At 49.6% G+C, this 22793-nt stretch overlaps 1 protein-coding gene across 1 annotated transcript; it reads left to right on the plus strand.

Moving 5' to 3' along the window:
* Nucleotides 1-3182: 3182 nt before the first annotated feature.
* On the plus strand, nt 3183-8069 carry RAX (retina and anterior neural fold homeobox). Its single transcript, XM_019729367.2, has 3 exons — nt 3183-3784; nt 4093-4349; nt 7160-8069. The coding sequence occupies exons 1-3, from the start codon at nt 3508-3510 to the stop codon at nt 7646-7648; spliced, it is 1023 nt and encodes a 340-aa protein (XP_019584926.1). The 5' UTR covers nt 3183-3507; the 3' UTR covers nt 7649-8069.
* The last annotated feature ends 14724 nt before the right edge of the window (nt 8070-22793 follow it).

Consider the following 22793-nt stretch of genomic DNA (forward strand, 5'->3'; position numbering starts at 1 on the left):
CCCCCTGCCCACCCAGTGCACAGGGAACTCATTCTATAGATGCCCATCTCTCTCAGAAGTGCTGAGGGTGAAGCAGCGCATCTACAATACCTCCAGAAATGGGACCTCCTGCATACATCCCAGAGAAAAAGGGCCACTGTATGCTACAACTTCACATCATTGCTGCTGACGTTTAGATTTTGGTTTGATAGGATTAACCGGTCCCTACCATCTTTCTCCTCCAAATCTCTCCCCCAACTTCAGTTGTAGTTCTGAACTGCCCTTCCCACAGCACACAGAGCCTCCCTAAGAGACCCCTCAGGTCCCAATCACCCCACTCTCTTCACTTCTGGAAAAGTTTCACCGTGTCATGCCAGGTTTAAAGGGGCTTTAGCTGTGTCTCAGTTCAGCCTCCTTGAGGGGCGGGGGCACTGAGAGGGAGGAGTTTTCTTTGATCCACCTAATGAATTAATGAATTAAACAGAGGTGGAGTTCAGAAGCCAGGCTTCTTACTTTTGCTGAAGCTGGACTGATTAGGAGCTGGGGTAACTGCTGGAAAATTGCTGCTTCTTGCTGAAAGAATTAGGGACATGGCCGAGTCCATTCATCTTCCCTAATCGAGTTCTTGGGAAATACACATGTAGATTAGCCACTAACAATGACCCCCGCTGATTGCTTGGAGTACCCTCCACGGTGTCCACAATAGTATTGACTAGCTCTTTATGTCGCGCACAAAGGAAGCCCCAACCTCCCCTTGTCTTGCTTTGCCCTGTTTCCCCCATCGTCCCTCGCCAGTGGCTGTTGGAGTCTTTTCTGCTTTTCTCTAGAGACTCTGAAATAAACAGTAAATAAAAGCTAACCTCACCTGGACCTATTAGGGTGAGCTGGGCAGTTCCAGAGGGAATTAACTTTGGAAAACAAGGCCATACGCCCCTTAGCGTGTGGGCAGGAGCTTAAGAAAACTCTGCCCATCTTTGTTTAGCGGTGATTAGAGAGATCAACTTAATATTCGGGGAGTTTACATAAAAAGCATCCTCAGTCAGAGGGGAAATAACAAACACCCATTAATTATCCCTAAAGCTGCCCTCTAGTCACCAAGTCATGGGCACCCCAGCCACCTGGTCTATGCTATGTAACTGTTACGTGGGACCTTGTGGGTTGCCCCCAGGCTGGTTTCCAGGCAATACTTTTGACAGCCTCAAAAGCCTGAGCAGAGCCTGCAGGCAAGCTTCTTCACCTGGACTGGGGAGAACCTCCCCAGTGTTTGTTCAGTCCTCCCGGACAGACCCAAAGGCCTCTCTCTACAGACTCTGGCTTCATTTCTTTCTACCTCAGCCTCTTAGGTACAGGGTTCAGTCTCTGGGAAGAATGCAGGCTAAGCTGTGCTTTCTTTTCAAAACATCACCCTCAACAATAATAATGACAGATGAGCTGCAGCCGGAAAAACCTGGACAAGGAATCAGAGGACCTGAGTTCTAGTCCAGGCCCTTCCACTTAATAGCTGTATCACTTTGAGCCTCAGTGTTCTCTTCTGTAAGATGGGGACTAATATGTTTGTCCTGCTCACCTCACAGGGTTGTGGGGATCAGATGATAGGAAGAATGTGAAAGGATTCTGAAAATTATAAGGTGTCTGCGAACACTGTAAAGCACATACTGATTTTCATTAATTTTGCTTTTTCTTAAAATTAAAAATAATTTAACTTGAACCGGTAGCTCAGTTTCCATCTGCTGCAAACTCACACACTTGCTATTTTAATTTATCTTTTCATGGTTGTATTAAAATTAGAGTAATTTGTCTAATGGCCTCCCACCTACGTGCCCATCACAGAGAATTAACCATTTAAAAATCCTTAGCATCGTCACATGTCCTTTTTAGTGTCCTTCCAACATCAATTTAAAGGTGGAGGATCCAAAGCTACGTGTTTTCTCTTGTTTTCTTCCTTTGTCTTGTCTCCCAGGCTGGATCTTAAGCCCTTCAAGGCCAGTGGCCCTGGCCTTCCCTTTCTTTTGTGAGGCTGACACGGCCCACATCAGATCTGGGTCCTCAGAAAGGACGCAGCAAACGCTTGTCTGAATTCAAGGAGGAATAAACAAACGGCGTGGAAATCAAGGGGCCTGCTGCAAAGATTTTGAGAAACTCTAGGTCCTTTCCTGAAAATCCTAGGTTTTTCGGGAAGCATTTCAGTTCAGCAAAGGCCGGGCGCCTGCCTCAGGTCTGGCATCAGATCTGAGAAGTGCCAGGGGTCACAGAACTGTTCACAGCACTGGGGGATGTGGAAAAAACACTTGCCCGTAGAAATCATCTTTCCACTTGGCCTGTGAGTCACTCTGGGCCACGGAAGCCTCGAGGGGCCCCAAAGGGGAAAGAAATGCAAGCTCATTACACCTGTAATCCCCGGAGAAGTTCGAGGCTCTCCGTCTCTCCCCAGTTTGCCTGAGGTTGGGTCATCTCGACCTGCAGGATTGTTTGGGGGGGGGGGGGGGGGAGGTTCCCGCAGGACACAGTGGGTCTTCCATCGGGCCTCAGCCGGGTAGCGTGTGTCTCAGCCTCCTGCTGGGCAGTCGGGCACTTGAGGTCACCGGACCTGCGGTTACAGATGGCCCCACTACCTCCTGGGGGCGGGCGCTGGAGCTGGAGTGAGGGAGCCTGCCTGCGCGCCTGTTGGAGGGAACAGCGAAGAATAATTAAAACAGACACAGACAAACAAAATAAACCCAAAGTCCCGGGGCTTCGAACTACGGAGCCCAAAGAAGAATGCCCATAGAGGTTAGGAAAAAAAAAAAGGACAGAGGGGAAAATTCAAACTGGGAAGAAGCGTAGACTGACTTCCAACGCCGCGGAGCCAAGAAGCCGTCCCAAGGGTCTCCCGGGCGCTTAGCCCTGCGGACGAAGCAAGCCGAAGAGTGAGTCTGGGGTGGGGGCACATGGAGGGGAAGATGAACCCATAGAGGAAGGCAAGTCCGAGGGGGGTCGATGAGACAAAAGGCGGCAACCCAGTTGAGGCAGGACTAGGGGGCGGGGACCACGGACACGGATCCCCAGGCCTGTCAAACGCCCCACCGCCGGTCCCCGGTGTGTTTGGAGTGTTTGGAGCGGATCTAAAGTGGGAGGTGGAATGTTCGCAGTTCTGCCACTGCCCGGGGTAGCGGGGAGAGGACCCTGAGGCTGGACCAGGGAAAGACCCGCCCAGCTGCGGGCGGAGGGATAGAGGGGATGAGGCTGGGTCCGGGGCCAGAGGGGAGGAGCCGGGCTGAGCCGGCTCTCAGGCTTTAGCACCCGGAGCCCTTGTTCCGGGGAGTCGGAACTTCCGACTCCTACAGGGACCCAGGCAGCCGCGGGCGGAGAGCGCGCCCAAATCCAGCGCTCGCAGCCGGAGCCAGCGTCGCCCTTCGAGCTTGACCTTGGGTCGGAACCCCTCGGGTTGGACGTCCGCACCGGAAAGCGACTTCGAACCTCTTTTCTTTCTCCAAAGCAGGCGGCGCTACCGAGAGCGCGGGCCGCGCCCTCCAGCCTCCCCCGCCCCCCATGCACCTGCCGGGCTGCGCCCCCGCCATGGCCGACGCCAGCTTCTCGCTCGCTGGCCACCTGCTCCGAAGTCCCGGCGGGAGCACCTCGCGGCTGCACAGCATCGAAGCCATCCTGGGATTTACCAAGGACGACGGGATCCTTGGCTCCTTCCAGGCGGAGCCGGGCGCTCGGGGCGCGAAGGAGCGGGATAGGAGGCCCGGCGCGCGGGCCACCTGCTCCAAGGCGCCCGGGGGAGGCGCCGAGCCCGCCCCGGAGCCCGCTCCAGAGTACCAAGGTGAGTGCGCACCCGCGGCTGCTGCGAGGCCCTAGAGAGCCCAAACTTAGGTGCTCTGCAAGGGGACAGAGCCCCTTCCTTAACTTTTATCAAGGCACCTGGGCGCGGAGTTGGGCTCGGTGTGTGTAGCAGAAGGTTCCAACTTGGAGTCAGAGAAAGCTTAGGTGGCCCTCGCAGCCCTCACCCCGACCTCCCGACCCATCTCCGAACCCGCATCCTGCTGCCAGTGTCCAGGGGTGGGCGGGATGTTCCCAGCTATACTCCGGGGCGTATCTCTGACCTGACCATCCGGGACCCCGTTGTCCCAGCCCCTCGTCCCTACTGCCCCAAGGAGCCGGGGGAGACGCGGCCGAGCCCTGGGCTGCCTGTCGGGCCCGCCGCCGCCGGCGATGCGCAGCTCTCCGAGGAGGATCAGCCCAAGAAGAAACACCGACGGAACCGGACGACCTTCACCACGTACCAGCTGCACGAGCTGGAGCGCGCGTTCGAGAAGTCCCACTACCCCGATGTGTACAGCCGCGAGGAACTGGCTGGCAAGGTCAACCTACCCGAGGTCCGGGTCCAGGTAAAGCGCCCAGCTCGGTCCCGGGAGAGTCCTAGGCCCGAGCTGCAGCCAAACCGCTCTTGAATCCTCGGGCGTCCACGCATTTACGATGGCACTTTACCCGTTGGCCTTCCTCGACTTGGCTGGCCCAGAGTCCCAACGAAGTGGCACCGATCTCCCATGTGCCGCCCCCCTCTGCACCCCGCACCGCGCTGGGGAAATTCTGTTCCATTTGTAGTATCATCTCCCCTTTGGGGTCCCCCTCTGCTGAGCTAAAGAGAGGAAGTGAGAATGGCTGGCAAGGTGAAGAGGCGACAGACAGCTCATTAAACACGGTCAGGATTGGGGCGGGTAGAGAGAGCTTGTAGGCAGCAGTTGAGGGTAAACGGATTGGGGCTCCAAATGCCACCCTAGTCACTAACTGTGTGCGCTGTGTTTAAAAAGAAAACCCTGTCTTTTTGCGAGGGGCCTGGCACCTGGCAGTTGAAACTGGGTGGATTTGTTTAAGACGCTGAGTTTTGTTTCTCCGCTGTACATCCAACCCAACTTCGGGCTGCTGCAGAGGCCTTTTCTTTTTGTTGTAAAGGGTTTTTCGCTTTAATTAAAGCTGAATTATCTTTAATCCCTGATCATTAAAATATTTGAAAGCCTTAAATATTTGCTAGTCATCTGTGAAAAATCTGGGAGGATTTCCAAATTGGAAGAGTTTACAGAGTCCCGAATGGGAGTCGTGGGGAACAAATTGCACTGCATCTGAAAGGCCGTGCAACTAAGATGGGATTTTTGTGTCTGATTTCCAGGAAGTGAGATACTCGAATGTTTGGGGGCTTTTAGTCTTGCCTTAAAAGTCAAAGGGGGACAAGCTCTTGCCTTTGTGTCTTCTGCTTAGTTTGAGGGTTTTAAGTAAAGAGGAAATGTCACCGTTTTTAAATATAGTTCACTGATGTGACCCAAGATTAACTGGCAAAGACACTTCAATTTCTCCACATTCAGGACAGTAAAGCTGCAATGATTTCATTGAAGGGGTGGACATATTAGCAGTTGCTTTCCAGGGAGGGAGGCTGGGATAGGAAGAGAAAAAGCATCCAAGTGAAAGGTGATGAAGAAAGAGGACAGTCCAAGGCTTCCAGTGCCCCTGCAGAAAACAGGCACAGCCAACTCAGGGGCTGGCTTCATACCTGATGACACCTCTGTCCCGCCTTCCTTCCTTCATCTTTACTTGTTCAGGGATTTGGGCTGCTCCTCTAAGTTGTGAGCTTCTTGAGAACAGTGTTGTGAATTCTCTGTGACCACAGGGCCAGCACAGTGCCCAGCACATGGCCAGTTCCTAACACATGGCTATGACGTAATCAGATGAAGGGGAGCTAGGTATGGTCTCCAACTGTGTTGAGGGCAGCAGCCTAAGAACTGACTATCCCAGTCTTTAGCCCCACCAGGCCCCCTACACACACACATTCTGGATATTAGATCCAAAGACTAGAGCTGATATTTTGGAGGATGGAGTGAGAGATGCAGAGAAATGGAGAAGGTAGGGGTGACAGTGCTCACAAAGGCCAGTGTTTCTCTTTCTCTGTTATCAGCAAATACCTAATGTTTCTGGGGAAATTGGGGCCTCACATAGGTAGATGGGAAGAGGTCAGGGGAACTTACATTTTTGTTCTTTCTCTACCTCCCTCCACCCCAAATCCCAGCCTTGCACACACTTGCTGCTGGATGGCTCTTTTCTCAGCAATCCTAGGAGGTCACCCCACCCTTATTTACTCAAAACTACTTTCTCCCTTCTGAAGTCACAACTATTCTCCTATTTCCCTTCATAAATGTAACACTGAAGCCACCAATTTGGCCAAAGTTCTTACCAGAGTCTCTACTAAACTAGACCAATTCTTTCTGTTCTCTTTCCAAGGGTGGTAGCTTGGTGGTGCAACCCTAATTATACCCTTTCTTGTACTTTTATCGAATCAATAATGGAAGTTTCATCGTTAGAGACCAGACTTCTCTCTGGCATGGACTTTCTATATGTAAAGAAAGAAAAAACTTGAACTCACTGAGTTCATCTTAGGGTAATGTCAGAACTAACTCCATAAAGTAAAGGTAAGTATAATAAATCTGCACTATTGTAACCATTGAGCACTAATTATAAGAAACATCAGAAATCCTAAATGCATATCAGTTAAATAAAAACGAAAATCTTATTAAAGCTGCAATTCAAATATGCTTGGGATAAAACAAACCCAGTTTTTTTCTATTAGTTATAACCAGAAGTTGGTGGAAATAGCTGTATTTTAACATCCAATGTTGCAAGTTACAGTACTTAAGAGTATTTGCTTGTATATGTGCATAATCAAGACAAAAGGTATGTAAAGCGCGGAAAGTTTGAGACAAAAGCATGGCCCCTGAGAGCTGTACCACCCAAGGAGGAAGCAGTCTAAACGCCTGTGTCGCGATGGGCAGCCAGCCAGCAGGTCACAGAAATTTGGTGAGATCTAGTTTTGGAAGTCCTACGGTCTGATTCCAGGGTTAACTTCGCTTTTTTTCTGAGCACCTGCTCCGTGCCAAGAGCTGGAAACAGACAGAACCACAGCTATGGGTGAAATAAACGGGGACATGGGTGGGAATACCATAGAACAAGATGGGACAAAGAGACCCAGAGGAAACAAGAGAGGAGGACGGAAGAGACAAAAAGAAAACGGGGCGGGAAAGAAAGGATAATGCGAGTGGGGAGCGGGAGTGGAAGAAGCTGGTGAGAAATAGTTGAACCCAGTTTTACTTGGGGATGGGGGAGTCGAGCTGGGTGGACCGCAGCCCGACGGCCACTGCGCTGCCTTCCGCAGGTGTGGTTCCAGAACCGTCGAGCCAAGTGGCGGCGGCAGGAGAAGCTAGAGGTGTCGTCCATGAAGCTGCAGGACTCGCCCCTCCTCTCCTTCAGCCGCTCCCCGCCCACCGCGGCTCTGGCGCCCCTCGGGGCGGGCCCCGGCAGTGGTGGCGGGCCAGTCGGGGGCGCCCTGCCGCTGGAGTCGTGGCTCGGGCCGCCGTTGCCCGGCGGAGGCGCCACTGCGCTGCAGAGCTTGCCCGGCTTCGGGCCGCCAGCGCAGAACCTGCCCGCCAGCTACACACCGCCGCCGCCCTTCCTGAACTCGCCGCCGCTGGGCGCGGGCCTGCAGCCTCTCGTGCCACCTCCGCCAGCCTACCCGTGCGGGCCGGGCTTCGGGGACAAATTCCCGCTGGACGAGGCGGACCCGCGTAACAGCAGCATCGCGGCGCTGCGCCTGAAGGCCAAGGAGCACATCCAGGCCATCGGGAAGCCGTGGCAGGCCCTCTAGGGGCACCGGCGACCAAATCGAGCCAGACAGCCGTCCTGGGAAACGACCTCGAGCCGCACACATGCATCCCTTCTCTCTGGGTCCCCCTCCCCCACCCCACTTGGCCATTCCTTCCAATGCCACCTGAAGCTGCAGCCAGGCTTGGGTCTTGGACACCCGTCTGTTCCTGACTCACCCGGGAGGACTGACCTTCAGGCCTGCTGAGACCCTCTGGCCACCCCCACACCCTCACGGACCCTCAGCTCTGCTGCTGGAGGGGGAGAGGCGGCCCGGCCTCACCCGCGACATAGCTACCTCCCCCGGCGAGTGCCAGAGCTTCCAGGTTCAAGCGACCCAAAGCCCCCGGGCTTGGCCGCTCCTAGATGGGGTGGCAACCCCAGATAAAGACAGCTGGGAGTGCGGGGCGGCAGAGAAATAGTTTGAAGCACTGTTTGAATTAGTTTCAAAGTATTTGGGAGGGGAATTAAAGATTTACTTGTTTTGGTTTGACTCTGGTTAAGCGCTCTCGGAAGTGCGGTGGCCGGGAGGAAGATGTGTGTGTGTGTGTGTGTGTGTGTGTGTGTGTGTGAATGGGGGGTGGGAGGGGCTGCGCTGTGCGACCAGGTGGGTCTGGGAAAGCACAGAACAGCGCAGAGCTGTGGCTCCCTCCTTCGAGTCCTTCTGGGACGCTCTGCTGCAGCGGACGCAGTGACCCCATTGCCCACGCGGAGCCCTCCACCAGAAGAGCCCCTTCCCTGGCGCGTGCGGGCCTTGCAAGTGTGTGGGGTTCGGGGTGTTTGGGCCCTAAGGCTCAGATGCCTGTGCGTTCTCAGTCCGTCACTATCCCAAATATCCCAAAGTAGGAAGCGTATATGTCACCTTCCCCAGAGGAAACGTACTGAAGCCCCTGGCCACCTCGCCTGCCTCTTTCCAGTCTGCCACAGCCCAAGAAGGCCCCTCTCAGATCACTGTCCAGGTCACCAACTCGGTGCTCGACCCTGCTACCCAAGGTCGATGACATTAGTCCGAAGACTGGCGCTGAGCGACTTTTCCTCTTCTGAGCCCCGCGCCTCTCTCTCGCCTCCCCAACTCGCTCCTCACCCCCCACACCCAGCGGTTCTGGTTAACTCACGATGGGTTAACTGCGATTCTCAGGAAAAGAGTCCTGGCGCGCTCTGCGCCACGACCCGGAGGGCACATCCTCGCGGATGCCTCGTGAACAGTATCTGCAGTTCTCTGGCGCCAGCTCGGGGGCCGGGAAGGAATCCAGAGGTCTCCTCGGGCTTCAGAATCTCCCAAGGTTCTCATGGAGTCCCCTGTGAAGGAGATCCTCGGACTCCCTGGAGGCTGGGCGGCGGCGGGAATAACCAGGATTCCCGCGGCGCGGGTCCTCTGGCCCCCTCGCTAAGCGTGCTCCCGGGAAGACGCCGCCGGAGCCTTAGCATCAACTGGCTGTTGTGGGTGGTTAGCGCGTTAGTGAACCACCCAGCCCCCTTTCCTCGTCTAAATACACCCTACTTCCCTGGGAGGTGGGAAAGGTGGAATCCTCACCTGTAAGGGCTTTGTGTAAACTGTCAATGACCAGCAGACATGTGAGGCCATGTGCATTGCGATCCACTTCTCTGATGCCGCAGTACCCCAAGCGCTGGGGGAGAGGGAGAGTAATCATAGGATTCAGGCCTTGCCATGAGGACCCTCAGAAGCTACGGCCATTAACCAGGGCTGTGTGCCCTAGACCCACATCTGGTGCTTGGCACATAGTAGGCTGGTCAGTAAGCATTTGTTTAATCGGTTATTTTCCCCAAGGGGTGGGGAGTAATACCTGCGCTTTCCCTCACAAGGATGTTCCTTAGGAAAATGGATGGAGTGGCCCAAATGATATCCGCTTAGGTAAACTCAGGCTGAATAAGTAAGTTTCTCTCAGTGTGGCCTGTCTTCTCTTCCATCCTTTAACATCCTGGTTATACTCGGAATGGTTTATTCAGAGCACTCCTAACTCACTAGTGGGCTGTGAATACCACACTTGTTCTGCGCGCCTCCTTACCACAGTCCTGGGCACTGCTCGCTTCGCCCATCCCATCATTAGCGTCTTCTAAGCTTCCCTTAGATCATGTCCGCCATTACTCATTTTCGTCTCTTCTCTCTGCCTTTTTTTCTTTCTTTTCTTTTTATTTTTCCCATCTGCAGCTTTCCATCACGTCTCTGTCCTCTTTTATTATTTAGTTTAGTCTGAGAATGAGTGTTCTAAACCAACTCTTTAGGCACCAACAGTATAAGCCATATCTGGATTTCAGGGACAAGTCCCTGGGGGGAAAATGATCAAAATACTAATAGCTAATGACCACTGAAATTTTACTATGTGCCAGCACGCTTCTAAGCAGCTTACTTCTACTGACTCATTTAAGCCTCACAACGACCATAGCAGGAAGATACAATTAGCCCCATTTTGTAAACGCGGAAAGTGAGGCGCAGCGAGGTTGCCCCACTTAACACCCTTGTAAGCGTTGGAGCTGGAATAAATCAGAAGTTCCGGCCAGTGCACCATCATAGTACACGCCCAGGAAACATTTGCTGAATACGTGCTTCTTAGTTCACTTCCCAAGAATAGCTCCTTAGGCCCACACGGGAATTGAGATCCTGTGGGGTGGGTGGTAGCTGGGAGTGCTTTCCTGAGCTTCCTGAAGAAGGCTGGACGACACATGAGCCCCCGGTATCCCCCCCCCCGCTCTAAGGGCCGGCGATTTGTGCTGCCTAGAAGGGTGCAGGTGAGGCGGGAAGCCAGTTCTTAACTCAGAATGGAAGTGAGAATGGCTTGTGTTAAAGAGCATTAGCGCCCCAGAGGAGCCTGAAACACGTAGGGCCCCTACTCCAGCTCACGGGACTACAGAAAGCACTTTGCAGAGGCGGCGGCCAAGGTGGGGCACCGGCTTCCAAAGTTAGACTCTGCTGGCTCTAATTTAGGGGCAGACACACGCCTTTCTGGGACTCCGGGGGAAAGGCCTCCCCCAGGAAGCCCGCCTCACTTGGGAATGGTTCTTGAGTCTTCCATAGACTCAAGCCTTGATTCAAGCCGACTTGGATCCAGTCCCTCAAAGAGAGAGGCCTTGGGGACCTCTTTCCCAGAAGACCACGTCCGCTCTGGCCAGCCGAGGGAGGGAAGCAGGTGAGTCTGCACAACCGCCCCTTTTCTGCTCCCGGGAACGGGTTTGGGAGCTGCCTATCGCGGGGCGCTAGGATACGTCGGACCCGACAGCTCTGAGAGGGGGCGGAGTCTGGCGGGACCCGGGGTCTGGACTGCGGACCGTCCCCTGCGCCACCTAGACCCTCCGGTGACCCAGTGATCCCCAGCCTGTGTGCAGCGGGCCACCCCCTGCTCCCCCGCCGCGGTGCGGACGCTTCAGTTTTCGCGTTTTCCCCTTAATGGAGGAGTCTCTTTCTGCCCACGAGTGTGTCGTGTCCGCGATGTGCGCCACAGCTCCCCGCCTCTGGTAGAGATTTTTCTCTCCCGCAGGGACGCGGGGGACGGAGGGCTCCGCTTCTCCCGATCGCCTGTCTCTGGAGCCTTGGGACCCGCGGGGTCCTCCTCACTTGGTGTCCAAGGGCCCCGCGCTGCGGCCCCAGGTCGGTCCAGGTTGTTCCTCCCTCGTGGGTTTCCTGCTCGTGGAACCCGGTTCTGTCCCCCTGAGGGTCGGAGCTCTCACCGCCGCTGCACCGGAGGGCGAGGCGCAGTGGGAGGCCTGGGAGAGACCTCTTGGGAGCGCAGGCTTCCGCCAGAGGCCAGCGACTGAACTGGGGCGGCCTCGCTGCGTTTACTGGTTTTAAACATATAGTTTATATTTTGGGGAGATGGGACAAGTGAAACCAGGGAAGCCGATTCCTGCCCGTCCCTCAGCCCCGCCCCCGTTAATCTAGAATCCCGCGAAGGGAGGAGGGGAATCGCGGTCCTTCCTCCTTCCGCCAAATTCATCGATTAACCGAGAGTCTGTGCAAAAACCTCCGAGAGCGCGCGTGAGAGAAGCGGGGGCAGCGGGGACTCCGCTTCCCCAGAGCCGCGTCCCTCCCGCGGGCGGTGCAGGTAGGGTGTCCGGGTGCTGGTCCAGGCACCCCTGCGACTTTAGCATTTGATGTGCAGTCTTTGCCACGTCTCCCCACCCCCCAGCCCCAACACACCTCCAGCCCCAGTCCTGGCCCCGGCCGCACGAAGCCTCCGGGAAAAGACCTTCAGGGAAGATACAATAATATGAATGAGAAGGTGGCACTTCCTTTCCGCTCAGGAAGCGCCAGCTCCGCTCGGGCCGGAGGGCTCCGCCTGCGTACTCCGTGCCAACGTCGTCCACTTAATTGGGAACTAGCTCTAATAGTCTGGTCTCAGCTTGTTAACTGTACAATAGTGGCAGTTAATGACTCATTAGTGCCTAATTCCTTAACTGTGCCTTAATTGCTCACTGTAAAAGCCCTTTCGTAAAACTGGATTAAATCATCTAGATCCTTGGCCGCGTCTCAGAGCCCTGGAAGACGCGGGGAGGGCCGGGTCCCGCCTCTCCTCCCCCCCCCCCAGTCCCCCATCTTCCGCGGGTTGGCTTCTTACGCGCAGGGGCAGCGGCGGCCCTCAGCCTGGAAATCGGACACTCTGTGGCCCAGTGGTGGCGGTGACAGTGCCTGGACCGTGACCTTTAACAGGGCTAGATTTCCAAGATCGCTCCTCCCTTATCATTTCATTACAGATGCCTGAAATCTAACACTCCATTTTAGAAGCTGCTTTCCTCTGCTCTGTGCTTGGCATAAGCATGTGTGTTTATATTAGTAGGTTCTGATTGAGTTGTATACGAATACAAGGCTGCCTTCCTGTCGAAAGTTGTCTGATGAAGGTTCTTTCCAGTCCTAACAGTGGCTGGGTTCTACAGTCTCCCCATTTGTACTTCAAAAAAAAAACCTTTAGTTTTTTTCACCTTCTTAATTTTCTTGGGATCTTTATCCTTGCAAGGCATAGTGGATGTGTAATGCTGGGTAGATGTGAGTCCCCATGGTGAAGGAACGTGGCCTAAGCAGAGGAAATAAGGATACAACTGTCCATGTTTTCAAATGCCTACTGCTTTTCTCCACCTGGTCCCATAGGCCACCCCAAACATGTGTGTTCAAAACAAAATGTGTTAGTCTTTACTGTATGTCCTCCTGAAACCTCTCTCCCTCTCTGCATTCATATCCACCCAATGGATATGATGAGAATCATTCTTGACCCCTTGAGGCCACTTATTTTCTAATTTCCTTTCTACCTTGTTGTTCAGCCACATATCTTCCCGATTTCAGCTGCTCACTTGGCTGCCCAGAACAAAGACATCTCCCAGCCTCCCTTTCAGGTAGATATGATTAAATAATGACCAATGTCATGGAAGGGGGAATTCTTAAAAGACACCTGCTCTTATTCCCTTTCCTGCAGTCTGTTGGCTACAAGGCAAGTGGGATGATGGCACTGGATTACCCACCTTGGACCATGTCATGAAACCATGTGTTCAGTATGCTGAGTAACAGGATAGAAGGGCCATATATGTATGTGGCACGTCCCTGACACTGGATCACCATACTAGCTCTGGACTGCTGCCTGGGCTCTGCATTTTAAGTCTAATTGTTTTTTTATTGGGGAAGGGGAACAGGACTTTATTGGGGAACAGTGTGTACTTCCAGCACTTTTTTTTCCCCAAGTCAAGTTGTTGTCCTTTCAATCTTAGTTGTGGAGAGTGCCGTTCAGCTTCAAGTTGTGGTCCTTTCAGTCTTAGTTGCAGGGGCACAGCCCACCATCCCTTGTGGGAGTCCAACCGGCAACCTTGTGGTTGAGAGGACGCGTTCCAACAAACTGAGCCATCCAGGAGCTCAGCGGCAGCTCAGGTCAAGGTGCTGTGTTCAATCTTAGTTGCAGGGGGCAGAGCCCACCATCCCTTGCGGGACTCGAGCAGTTGAACTGGCAACCTTGTGGATGAGAGCCCTCTGGCCCATGTGGGAATCAAACCGGCAGCCTTCGGAGTTAGGAGCATGGAGCTCTAACCGCCTGAGCCACTGGGCCAGCCCCTAAGTCTAATTTTTTGGTCACTGTCAGCCAATCCTAAACCTGATTCACACTTTCCTTTCCTTCAGCCTCTATATGTAGTTAATTGCTTAGCCCCATCTATTTTAGAATGCCTCTGAAAGTCACCTATCCCTGTTCTGCTGGTTCTCTAGTTCAAGGCTCAATCATCTCTCACCATGCTGCACGGGACCTCCGTGGCACACAGTGCTTCTCATATGCCACTTACCACGTTAGGTCCCGTTTTATGGTTATTTCTTCATTTACTGCGTTCTCTCGATTGGTCTCTCTCTCTCTCTCTCTCTCTCTCTCTCTCTCTCTCTCTCTCTCTCTCTCTCTCCCGCCCCCCAAGCATTGAAGCTATAGACACAGCTTCCATACTGGTCTCCTTGTCCCTTAATCCCTTCCATCCATCCTCACTGCAGCCACAATTAGGTGCCTCAGACAATTTCCCTGCTGAAAACAATTCCTTATGGCCTATGGGACAAAAGCCAAACTCCTGATGTGTACAGCCTCTGAGGCTCTTCTGAATCTGAGCCCAGCCCATCTTTGCAGGCTTGTCTCTGGCACTCCCCATCACCCTTCGCTCCCTTCTCACCCTCTGTTCAAGTGACACCAGAGTACTCTGCATTTCGCTGGTCCACCATATGCCTTTTCACTCTGTGGCTTTGAGTATGAATGTTCCTTCTGCCTGGGAGGACTTTCTACCCTCCCTCTTCAGGACCTGGCCCAGGTACCACTGCCCTCTGGCCTGCATTCCTGCAGTAATAAGTTCCTTGTTCTAGGTGTGGCCGGTTAGCTCAGTTGGTTAGAGCGCGGTGCTGATAACACCAAGGTTGTTGGTTCGATCCCCGCATGGGCCACTGTGAGCTGCGCCCTCCTTAAAAACAACAACAACAAAAAAACGATAAGTTCTTTGTTCTTCTCCCCCACCCCGCCCCCCTTACCCCCAAACTCTTTGTTGGTGTCAATTTACAGCTATTCCAGCATTTAACCCATAGTGTTGTCTGTGGCCCCTGTGAGACTGTGGCATGCTTAAAGTTGGCTGATTCTTCTCTGTGTATTCAGCCTCTGAGCCAATGAAAGCATCCAGTAACTGATACACGATAACTAAGACAAGGGCTGATTCCCAGAGAAAGCAGTGCCTTCTATCAAAGCTCATATCAAAGAAACCTGCCCTAGCCTACAAGTCACAGAAGACTTCCCTGAGGAAATGGCACTCAAAATAAGCCCAGAAGGGAACATGGAAGTTAGCCAGGCCAGAATTGAGGGGTGGGGGGCAAGTCGCTGAATATGCAAATGAGGAGGGAGCAGGGCGTGTTTGAGGCTCTGAAACTAGGCTGGTCTGGCAGAGGCCAAAGACAGCTTGGAGAAGTAAGGGTCTGTACATGGCTACAAACAATTATAGGAGGCAGGTTCTGCGTCCAACCAAGACTCATATGAAGGGATTCCCCAATATAGAAAGGGTGTCCAGCCAAAAACTAATTAGTGACAGGTAGTGAAATGATCATCTCAAATAAATCATCCTGTCTGCAGTATGGAGAAGCGTTTGGAAGGAGGTAATAGAGTAGACGGCTATTGCAGTAACTGAGGAGAAAGATCATGGAAGCTCGGCTTCATGAGGTGGCAAGGAGGCCAGGTTTCAGGTTGAACAAAGAGATTTTGAGTTCAGTCTCAATCAAATGAATTTGAGTGGAGATAGTGAGTCGACAATTCCAAGTACTGGTTTGGAGCTCAGAAAAAAGATCTAGTTGATATATGAGTTCTGGGATCAGTGTACAGATACTAATCAAAGCCATGGGCATAGATGAGATTGCCCAGAAAGAGAGAGTGCAGAATGAGAAGACCTATGTCAGAGCCTTGAGAAACTCCAGCATTTAGTGGAAATGTTGGAAAGACAGAGGAGTGATAGAAGAAAAACCAAGGAAGTGTGGGGGTGTGGGAGCTGAGGAAAGAGAGTTTCAAAAAGGAGGAATGGGCAACAAAAACGTTATTTGAAAAACGTAAAAATTAGCCAGTGATGACACAGTAAGGTATAATTCTTGCTACCTACAGGGGGATGGGATGCAGCCATTTCAGGAACACGGCCAGTGTTTCCTGATGCCTGGAAAGGAATCACAGTGGTGGCCAACCCCCCACCAGACACTTCTCCAAGACTGGGGGGTCGGGGCAGGTGTTGCCCGGACTTTGCCAATTGTTGTATTTGTAATGACCTTATTCCTGTTCTTCCCCCTAAACTTCCCCCCATCTGTCTTCTGCACTCATTCAACATATAGGAAGAAAGTGAACTAACACAATAGTCCTAGAAGTGGTAACTGATGACCTGAAATCCATTCAGCATAAACTTTTTAGTTCTTTACACTTGTGCTCCAACTTACCTTTCTCCATCACTCAAACTCTCTGCACCCCCCCTCCGCTGCTGCCAAACTCAGCTCTCCATCGAACTTGCCCTAAGCGTTCCTATCTCTGTCTTTACCCAAGCTCTTCCTTCTACCTGGACTATCTTCCCTCACAGAGAATACTTTAAGATGAATGAAAATGAGGGTGCAACTTACCAGAACTTATGGGATGCAGTTAAAGCAGTGCTTAGAGGGAATTTTATAGCTATAAATGCCTATGTTTTAAAAAAAAGAAAGCTTTCAAGTCAATAACCTAAACTTCCACCTTAAGACATTAGAAAAAGATCAAACTAAACTTGAAGTGAGCAAAAGGAAGAAAATAGTAAAGATTAGAGTGGAAATTAATGAAATAGAGAATAGAAAAATAGAGAAAAATCACCTGAAAAAATATTTGATATAGTCATCAGAAAAATGAAAAACAAGACCACAATAAGATACTGCTTCACACACATTAGAATGGCTAGAATCAAAAAGTCAGTAGCAAGAAGTGTTGGGGAGAGTGTGGAGATATCAGGACCTTCACACACTGCCGGTGAAAATGTAAAATGGTGCATCTGTTTCAGAAAGCAAACCTGGCAGGTCTTCAAATGATTAAATCATAGTTACTATATGACTTATCAATTGTGGCCAAGAGAAATGAAAACATGTCCATCCAGAAACTTGAACGTGAATGTTTATACCAGCTTTCTTCATAATAGCCCAAAGGTAGAAATAACCCAAATGTCCATCAACAGATGAAATAACCAACCAAGTGTGGTTTAGATACATGATGGACTGTTAGCCATAAAAAGGGATGAAGTACTAATACACGCTACAACTGTGAGTGGACCTTGAAAACATGTTACGTGAAAGAAGGCCACATACCACATAAGTAGAAATTCATACGCAAGTCCAGAATAGGGAAATCCATAAAGACAGGAAATAGATTCATGGTTGCTTCGTGCTGAGGGACAGGGGCACGGAGACATAGAAGGTAATAAATACAGTCCATGGGATTTCTTCTTGAGGTGATGGAAATGTTCCCAAATTGGCTGTGATGACGGATGGATGGTTGCACATAGCTTTAACTATACCAAAAGCTATTGAATCGTGTACTTTAAGTGGGTGAATTGCATAGTATGTGAATCATGTCTCAATAAAGCTGTTAAAAAGTTAATCTTCCCACAAGCTCTTGCTGCTTCCATCCATTTCAGGTACTCACGTTGGAATAATTTTCCTAAGTACCATTTTCATTATGCCAGGTGAGCCTTTTCAGAGTAATAATAATGCATCGATTCAGCTAACATATACTGTGTGCCTACCGTCCTAGGCACAGTGGTAAATCCATCCACACACTTTTTCTGCAGTTTCAAATCTCAACTCCTTTTACTGCCTTCAAGGCTCACCTGCATGACTGTCTCACCTATTTCCTTTCCCATTGACCACCTCGGTAATAGAGACCCTCTGCTCTAAACAACTGACCTTGACAGCATCTTGCTCTCCCCAATTCCCCCTCTATACTGTTGCTCAAGGTGGACAACACCTTTTTATCCAAAACGAGAGACCAACCTAAAATGCCAGTTCTCCTGGAAAAGAGAACCAATCAAATCGCTTAAGTTCACGCTGGATGTCAAAGCCTGGCTGGAGAACATTTTCTGCCAGTGATAGTTCAGTGAAGTTCAGGGGTGGGGTGGCAGGTTCCTGTGAGGAGCAAGTATGGAAAGAGGCCTCAGGCAGAGGGAAGTGGGCTGACCTGCTATTTGTCCAGGACCAGGCCCCCTGCAATGCTGGGCTTCCTCCTGCCATTTCACTTACTTGGGTGCCTGTTAATGTCACCTCTCCAGGTTGCATTTCTCTTCTCCTTGAAGCTTCCTATCCCTCCTCCAAAGCGCATCTCCTCCCAGAATCTCTCATGGGTTTACCTGCCGGCTGTTTTCTTACTTTCCCCAGATCAGTCTGTGAATCCTTCCTTAGTCCCTCCTCCCATCTCCTGCTGTTTTATAGAGCAAACAAGCCGTCAGTAAATGTGACTGCCTGATAGTTGACCCAAACTCTGCTCAAGGCTCAAGGTTTAGCCTGCAAGACTCTGTATTCAAGCTCAAACAGCAGTGCCTTCTGTCTTTTCTATGCTTTATGTTGTTTCTTTTGGGGTAAGGAACACTCCTTTCAGATTACTATCCTGGAGAGATGATTGAATTCCTTATCAGGAGATCACAGGAACCTCGGTTCTGCCGCTGACTTGATATGTGGCCTGAGGCAAGGCAGCCTCATTCTGGCTGAAGTTTTTCGCCTGTAAAATCAAGAAGCTGGGCCAGAGGACCTCTACCGTCCTCCCAGCTGCAAAATTCTGACCCAGCCAATGAACATATTCAATAACTTGGGTGAGGCTGCCACCTAATGGCTAACTCGGGAACTTCACCTGCCGACTGTGCACTAGAAGTTTCCTAATAGAATGCCTGCTTCCCAGAATCGCTAGCAGTGAGTGAACGAGAAGCGCCTTTCCTCAGTCGAGTAAGGCCCTCCTTTCCGAATCCTCCCAAGTCCAGGGGCTTTACGCTGCCCCTTGGGTGAATCCTTTTCCACTCAGATTCACCCCCAGGCCAGGTCAACCCAACCACAGGGATTCTTAAATCATTAAAGCCACCCTAAGAGAAACCAGGAGGCCAAGAAAGCTTGTGTGTGCATGTTCTCATGCCCCTCCATGATTCAGGTTGGGATGGAATTGGTTCTAAATTCTGTACACGAATCAACGTGTGATTGACTTAACCTCTTAAACTTTTCATAAAGAAACATTTGTATTTTAGTAAAATGAGCCCTAACGTAGGGCAATTCTTAATTCAAATTTAATTAATTAAAAATTATACTAAAGGTAGAATTTGAGATGCCTGGGCAGTAAAAATATTTGACAGATGATGTCCTCTTCCTGGTATCCTTCAAATCACAGAAGACAAGTAATAAGTTTATGCCTACCATGTAGACATTGTATACTATAGGATTGCCACTCAGGTTAGTCTCTAATACCTGGCATTTATACCAAGGTATTAATGACTTAAATATCTTAATATAACACCCATCTAGAAGTATTTACATTTGAAAAGTAAATTTCTGAGGCTATAATGACCAACCCAAAGGTTAACCCTTGAACAGTAGAATGTAGGTGTGTAAGAAATCTGGTAGGGAGATACTTTGAGGCAGGGTAACCTTTGTAGCCGCCCTTCAATTCACACATGAGAGAGTGAGATGCTGGTGCTATTTAAGGCTCATGGGCAGGAAATGATATTAAGAACTGATCTATTCATTCACTCGCTCCCTAGACCAGACATTAACTGTCCCAGGAAGGGAATTATTTTTTTTGATGCTGGGGTATTTGTAGGAGACTTTACTACACTACAGTATTGTAAACTAGAAGATGCCTTGGAATTAAAACAATGGGTTTTTCCCGTGTATAAACCACGTGCCCCTGATCTTGTTCTTAAATTATCCAGCTCAGGCTACTAATCTGTACAATTTGCATAATGTCTGTCTTAAGGGTTGCTCTGAAATACTAAGCAAGATCATCTACTTGGAGTTTCCAGGCATGACTTCTGTTCAAGCTACAGTGGTATGTTCTCCCCATGTTATAGGAGAAGTCAAAGGCACATCTTTCTTTTTTTTTTTTTTTTGAAGCATCCCATGGGATAGTTCAAGTACAAACATAATTTTATGAGACTGCACCTTCTCATTTCCTCTCTTCTCTTCCTGTACATGATGCAAAAGAAGCAAAACACTCAAATGCCAATGCCCGAGAAACTAGAAGAATATTATGTCTTGAAATGAACAAACAATATGTAAGTGCTGCCCCAAATACCTGAGATTGTCATGGAAGCTGTGTAGAACGACTGAATATCTTTAGGAGACTCAAGAAAAGATTTTGACTCCAGGTGGACTTCCCTTTTGAATAGAGGGTATAGACAAGTCGTTTTGAATGAGCAGGAATTCAGAGAATATTGTTCCTTCTTCAAAGCCCTTCTTAAGATAACTACTAAGGATGGATTTGGGCTAATCAAGACATAACGAAGGACACCACAGCAAAAGAATTGTGGATGGGCGTGAATATTATACGCAATCTACAGAACAGAGATGAAGCAAATGTGAGACTTAGTGTCACAAAACAGAAAGCACATGGGACCTGTACTGACAATACTGAAACGATGCAACCAACAACAGGAAAATGAGAGAATGAAGGAAAAAGATCAGAACTAGAGTAAATTTTCTGATTAATTTACATGTAATAGCTCAAAGTCAAATAGTATCACTTAAAACATAAATAAAAGAAGTATAAGTATACTTAATGGTACAAAGCTAAATATAAAAAAGCTGATATTGAGTATACAGCTGATAGTCATACTATTGACTGATATTGAATAACAGAAAAGAGAAGAAAAAAGAGGAAACATTATTATTCAGAGTAGGAAATGACTAGAGACTGCCTATAGAAATACCTATAGAAATAGATGTCTAAAGATTCTATATATAGGTATAATTTTTAAAGGTAGCCAGTAAAACAAAAATACAAACTATCCTAAATCTCTGAAAACTATGTACACACAGGGGAAACAAACAAAGAAACAAACAAATAAAAGATCCCACAGTGAGAGACTTTCAGAAACAAATCTGGAAAGTTTTAAAAAACCTAGGGCTTGAGAGCAGATAACTTGTTTCATATGTTTTCCCCCTGCAGCTATTGCTAAAGGGTTAGGCATTAAATACCTTTGTTTGTCTTAATTTATAAGTGAAATAAAAATAATTGGTTAGAGATAAAAGAGGGAGAAAAAGGTCAAAATGAGTGAGAGAGAACCCTACACAGGTTGAGATAATACCTAAGATTGTGACCTCACCAGACTATGCAGGTATGCTTTGTATTTTGTAATGTTCACTCAGGTAAATGCTTTTTCACTATTACCAAATGTATATCTTGCATATGAAAAAAAAGGGGGGGATTTATAATGCTAAAGAGAGCCATTCACACACACACACACACACACACACACACACAAAAAGAAGATTTTTTAAAATCCTGGTTGAGGTCTACTAGAAACTATTAGGTTGGTGCAAAAGTAATTGCAGTTTAAAATGAAAAGCAAGTGCAAAAACCACAATTACTTTGGCACCAACCTAATAAATCCATAAGTCACCTCAGCAACCATGTCTGTGCCACGAATTTCCTTCCCTTAATCACACTCTGGAAACCCCGGGCTTACCTAGCAATGCCAGAAATGAGGAGTTACTCTGGCGATGCACCCAGGCCACCATGGGAATCTTAGTGTCACATGACTTGCCAGTTTGCCTGTAACACATTTCTTTATGTTTAAAGTAATAAATTGCTTCTTGTTGGAATGGCAGTTGGCTGGGATTGCCTGTTTTGCTTTTGGCCAACCCGAAGTGAAGAAAGTCAGCCCATAGGGTTTAGAGGAGAGGAAATCCATCAATCATGAAGCCCAGCCCCTCAGCAGGCAGGCAGGAGTTAGGAGGGATGGAGGGAGGCTCCATGCCCTCCACCACCTACCAGGGTCAAGATTGGACACAGATATTTATTGGTGTCTTTAAAATATGACAAAGAGGTTCTCCCTTCACATGACTCTCCCTGTCGTCCTCCCCCTAACGTTTCACCTATCAAAGTCACATGGACTCTCTTGGAGTCTTCATGTAAGTTCAGTCTCTCCATGTCATTATCCAGAGAACAGCGGAAATTTCTATTCGTGACATTGAAATCTCTAAGTAATGGTCAGTTGGTTCTATGAAAACTGTGCCTTCAGACATCTCACACACACATAAAGTGCCACAAAACCAGATGAAGCAGAGCAGAGGGAGATCTAACTGAGGTTTGGCCACGCAGACCACTAGCACTCAGCAAGGTTCTCCTTAGGACAGGCGCTTTGGTTGGTTTCAAGAGACAGTGAGAGCTTTCGCAAATGGGTCTCTGGGAACAGGTGGCCTGATGTGAGCTAGATTCTATTCTGGCCCTGTTCACTTATTAAGAATGGCTCCCCAGGAGCTTTTCAGAGTGAATGGCATTGCCTAGCAATTTTTCCTCTTTAACAGGCTTCCTTCCTTAGTCCAGTGACCAGCCGGGGAAGGAGTGAATCTTTAAAATCAGCCAGAAGAGCAAATATGATGTGGCCAACACCCTTCTAAAAAACACTGCACACACAACGAGAGACTCACAAGCATGAGCAGGAATTTAAATAATATTGTCCAACAAACCGTGGAGTAACCCCCTTACCCCAGACGTATGTAAGAAACTGGCATCAGCAGCTCAATGCTTAGAGTGGGGAGGCAGGTAATGTGAGCAAATAAAGCAGGCAGGGACAGTTCTCTAGGGAGTGGTGGGGACTGTGGCAAAGTGGACGATTTGAACCCGGTGCTGGTTGTCTTCAGGGAAAAGCAGACCCAGGTGCAGGTCTTCCGATTTTGCAAAAGCTTGCAACCTACGTTTGTGTGTGAAATCCCTTGATTACATCTCTGGCTAATTCTAATTTTTTAAGACACTGCCCAGGCAAACAACAATCAGGCAAACAGGTGGCATGGGACCAGCTGACTGCCCGTTCCTGATTACTAAGATAAATGGCTTTTCACGTTATTCACTTTTCTCCCTCCACCCCTAGGAGTTAAGTGGGAAGAAAGAACTACAATCTGGTCTGGGCTTTTTTTTTTTTTAATCAGAGTTCAACCCCCAGCCTGTCGATTTAGG

The sequence above is a fragment of the Rhinolophus sinicus genome, linkage group LG09, assembly GCF_036562045.2.
Source record: "Rhinolophus sinicus isolate RSC01 linkage group LG09, ASM3656204v1, whole genome shotgun sequence".
Classification (NCBI taxonomy): domain Eukaryota; kingdom Metazoa; phylum Chordata; class Mammalia; order Chiroptera; family Rhinolophidae; genus Rhinolophus; species Rhinolophus sinicus.

Excerpts from the sequence above, each read along its gene's own strand:
- RAX (XM_019729367.2), top strand. The coding sequence starts at position 3,508 with ATGCACCTGCCGGGCTGCGCCCCCGCCATGGCCGACGCCAGCTTCTCG. Across the intron at positions 3,785-4,092 it reads GCCCGCTCCAGAGTACCAAG|CCCCTCGTCCCTACTGCCCC; the intron begins GTGAGTGCGCAC and ends CCGTTGTCCCAG. Across the intron at positions 4,350-7,159 it reads TACCCGAGGTCCGGGTCCAG|GTGTGGTTCCAGAACCGTCG; the intron begins GTAAAGCGCCCA and ends TGCCTTCCGCAG.